The sequence below is a fragment of the Bison bison genome, unplaced genomic scaffold (genome assembly GCF_000754665.1).
Source record: "Bison bison bison isolate TAMUID 2011002044 unplaced genomic scaffold, Bison_UMD1.0 scf7180017864519, whole genome shotgun sequence".
Classification (NCBI taxonomy): Eukaryota; Metazoa; Chordata; class Mammalia; order Artiodactyla; family Bovidae; genus Bison; species Bison bison.
This window is the reverse complement of record NW_011495072.1, coordinates 3437918-3442172: the sequence shown is the minus strand read 5'-3', so window position 1 is coordinate 3442172 and position 4255 is coordinate 3437918. Positions and strand designations below refer to the sequence as shown.

Sequence of the window (4255 nt, the reverse complement as noted above, 5' to 3'; positions counted from 1 at the left end):
TGGTGTTTGGAGCTATATCCCGTCACCATTCTCAACAAGCTGCCATGCAAGTTAGCCTGAGATGCCTGAATCATCAGCTAGGCAGTAGCGGAGTTCCCCTGGTAAAAGGGATATGTCACAATTATTTCATGATTGAATATCTGATTCCAAATCCACATTCTTTTTCTGTTAGTGTAAATGGAACCAACTCAGTCTTAACAGAGCATCTTGATATACTATTAATGGTTAGTTGATATATGCTGCTGCTGCTAATTCGCTTCAGTCATGTCCGACTCTGTGCGATCCCAGAGACGGCAGCCCACCAGGCTCCCCCGTCCCTGGGATTCTCCAGGCAAGAACACTGGAGTGGGTTGCATTTCCTTCTCCAATGTGTGAAAGTGAAAAGTGAAAGTGAAGTCGCTCAGTCGTGTCCGACTCTTTGCGACCCCATGGACTGCAGCCTACCAGGCTCCTCTGTCCATGGGATTTTCTAGGCAAGAGTACTGGAGTGGGGTGCCATCGCCTTCTCCGGATATATGCTAGTTAAATGTTTATGGCTGTATTTTTCATATGTGAACCATCTAAGAAGTTTAGATTCAAAAGTTTAGGATTAAACCTAACTGAATTCCTAAAAGGGGATGTCCAGGAAGGAGGAAAGAAAATGTTTCCCCAGATGGTGATTGTAGTCCTATTCTTTGTCTTTCGGTTTTAAAGGACCTGTTTTTGTTCTTAATTATGATATGATGGTCTGGATTGAATACTTGCTGATCTAGTCAAGAACTGAGTTGTTTTTCCGTCTAAGTAATCTTTCTCCCCAACCTCTGATACTGGATATTTTATCTCTTAAAGAACAACACAGTAGTCTCTCGGGGGTGAATTGCCAGAATCGTGACCCTAAGTCTTAAGGGCACACCAGCTCTCATGACTGGTAGTCATTTCAGCAGACGAAAGGAATCAGGGCAGTTGTGGCCATTCTGCACGCCTTCTCTGGCATCGGGTACTATAGATTTTTGTTTAGAAGTCAGTTCCATCTTATATGATTTGCATTTTGATTGTACTGGGTTTGGTGTCCTGAGTGCACTAGCTGACTGATAGGAATCATTCTCAATCATACACCTTTATGTGATGCTCAGGCAACAAGTAGGCATCACTGCCTGTCCAAATTCGCATGTCGTCTTTATCAAAAGTATTTACTGAAGTTCTCTCAGGTCCACAATATTAAGTTTCCTTGGAGAAAGATTTGTGCTTTTCATTAAGAATCTTTACATGTAAAGAGTATAGGCGAGGTGAGCTGAAAGTGTACAGCATGTATTTTTGTGCCCAAATATCAAAGCTAGATGAATGGGTTTTCACGAATCCATTACAGAACAATGGGGAGAAAGCACCATTGATATAAGATGAACATGACTTCAGAGTTTTCTTACTTCCTTGGGACTTTAGAATCATCTGTGTCAAATTAACTAAATATTAAATTCCAATCCTGCCCAACTTTCTGTTCTTGTCAGATTTCATCAAGCTTAATTTGACCCCAGCCAGAGATGATCCTTTGTGACTTGGCTGGGAAGAGGGGGGCTGTTCTAGTTACAGTGAGTAGTCTCTAAAAATGACCAGTGGTAAGTGATAAGGAAGTCAAGAGTGTAAAATTTACCTCTTCAGAGTGTGTGTGAGTGTGTGTGTGTGAATTGACACAAATTAATGAGTTCTGCTGGAGGGATTTTTGTGAAGGAAATCAACTCTGTCTTATTTTGTCAGAGTCATGCTGGATGGTTTATCTTTTGCTTTGTGTTATATCTGCAGCCTGTCCACGTATGACATCGTGATCACCACCTACAGCCTCCTGGCCAAGGAGATTCCCACAGCGAAACAAGACGAACAGATCCCGGGTGCAAACCCCAGTGTGGAGGTGAGGCGTGGACCCTGCTGGGGAAGTAGGGTCAGAACCGCAGATAACAGGAGTCTTTTCAAGCATCAGAGATGGAAAGGTCCCCTTCCTGGGGTCGTGGGCATTCGTGCTGCTTCTCCTGTGGAAACAGTTCTTTCCTCTGTCCCTTCTCTTTTACTGTAGGTGTCCTCCTCAGTGCTGAAGGTGGAGATGCAGTTTGCTGCTTTTTAGAAATAATGACTACTTTGCATTTGCATTGATCACGGTGTAAATATAGGGAAGCTTCACTTGTTGCAGTGTTTGAGAGTCTTTGGGGTGTACTCTCAGGATGTGTTTTGTATTCAGTGTCAGGACTAGTATTTTGATATTAAGGCATTATTCCCTTCCTTTACTCCACCTCCCAGGAAAAGGGGTTGCAAAGAAAAAGACTACAATGAGCCAGAGGCTAAACAATAACCAGGGGAAAAAACCTGAATGTTGCTGTGTCCAGGCTAGTCTCAGTTATGTAGGGGCTTTATTGCATAACTCTCATGCGCTTTTCCCCCCTGAAAATGCAGTGTTGTTACAAGACCTGCTGTTTTGCATACACTTTTATTCTTAGTGCAATAGAATATTCACAGCTTCCTATATTTTGGGTGATCTCTAGAGTGCTTGATTCATGGACCTGACATTCCAGGCTCCTATGCAATATTGCTCTTTACAGCATCGGACCTTGCTTCCATCACCAGTCACATCCACAACTGGGTGTTGTTTTTGCTTTGGCTCCATCCCTTCATTCTTTCTGGAGTTATTTCTCCACTGATCTCCAGTAGCATATTGGGCACCTACCGACCTAGGGAGTTCCTCTTTCAGTGTCCTATCATTTTGCCTTTTCATGCTGTTCGTGGGGTTCTGAAGGCAAGAATACTGAAGTGGTTTGCCATTCCCTTCTCCAGTGGACCACATTCTCAGACCTCTTCACCATGCCCGCCCATCTTGGGTGGCCCCACACGGTATGGCTCTACACAGCACAGCACTACACAGCATGGCTTGTCTCAGACAGGAGATGGCAAGACTGAATGTCGACATTTTAGGAATCAGTGAACTCAAATGGACTGGAATGGGTGAATTTACTTCAGATGACCATTATATCTACTACTGTGGGCAGGAATCCCTTAGAAGAAATGGAGTAGCCATCATGGTCAACAGAGGAGTCTGAAATGCAGTACTTGGGTGCAATCTCAAAAACGACAGAATGATCTTTGTTTCCAAGGCAAACCATTCAACATCACAATAATCCAAGTCTATGCCCCAACTTAGAGATGGCAGTGGCACCCCACTCCAGTACTCTTGCCTGGAAAATCCCATGGATGGAGGAGCCTGGTGGGCTGCAGTCCATGGGGTCGCTACCAGTCTGACACGACTGAGCGGCTTCACTTTCACTTTTCACTTTCATGCATTGGAGAAGGAAATGGCAACCCACTCCAGTGTTCTTGCCTGGAGAATCCCAGGGATGGCGGAGCCTTGTGGGCTGCCGTCTATGGGATTGCATAGAGTCGGACACGACTGAAGCGACTTAGCAGCAGCAGCAGCAGCAGCATGCCCCAGCTGGTAATGCTGAAGAAGTTGAAGTTGAACAGTTCTATGAAGACCTACAAGACCTTCTAGAACTGACACCCAAAAAAGATGTCCTTTTCATTATAGGGTATTGGAATGAAAACTAGGAAGTCAAGAGATACCTGGAGTAACAGGCAAATTTGGCCTTGGAGTACAGAATGAAGCAAGGCAAAGGCTAACAGAGTTTTGCCAAGAGAACGCACTGGTCATAGCAAACACCCTCTTCCATAACACAAGAGACGACTCTACACATGGACATCACCAGATGGTCAACACCGAAATCAGATTATATTCTTTGCAGCCAAAGATAGAGAAGCTCTATACAGTCAGCAAAAACAAGACTGGGAGCTGACTGTGGCTCAGATCATCAACTCCTTATTGCCAAATTCAGACTTAAATTGAAGAAAGTAGGGAAAACCACTAGACCATTCAAGTATGACCTAAATAAAATCCCTTACAATTATACAGTGCGAGTGAGGAATAGATTCAAGGGATTAAATCTGATAGAGTGCCTGAAGAACTATGGATGGAGGTCCATGACACTGTACAGGAGGCAGTGATCAAACCATCCCTAAGAAAAAGAAATGCAAAAAGGCAACTTGGTTGTCTGAGGAGACCTTACAAATAGCTAAGAATAGAAGCAAAAGGCAAAGGAGAAAAGGAAAGATATACCCATTTGAATGCAGAGTTCCAGAGAATAGCAAGGAGAGATAAGAAAGGCTTCCTCAGTGATCAAGGCAAAGAAATAGAGGAAAACAATAGAATGGGAAAGACTAGAGATCTCTTCAAGAAAATTAG

General features: G+C 43.8%; 1 protein-coding gene across 1 annotated transcript in view; it reads left to right on the top strand.

The window, feature by feature from the left end:
- Positions 1 to 4255, top strand: part of TTF2 (transcription termination factor, RNA polymerase II) — a 53232-nt gene that overhangs the window by 28181 nt on the left and 20796 nt on the right. The window contains exon 12 of the mRNA XM_010830720.1: positions 1777 to 1882. Within this exon, the coding sequence (XP_010829022.1) occupies positions 1777 to 1882 (106 nt within the window). The remainder of the gene's footprint in view (positions 1 to 1776; positions 1883 to 4255) is intronic.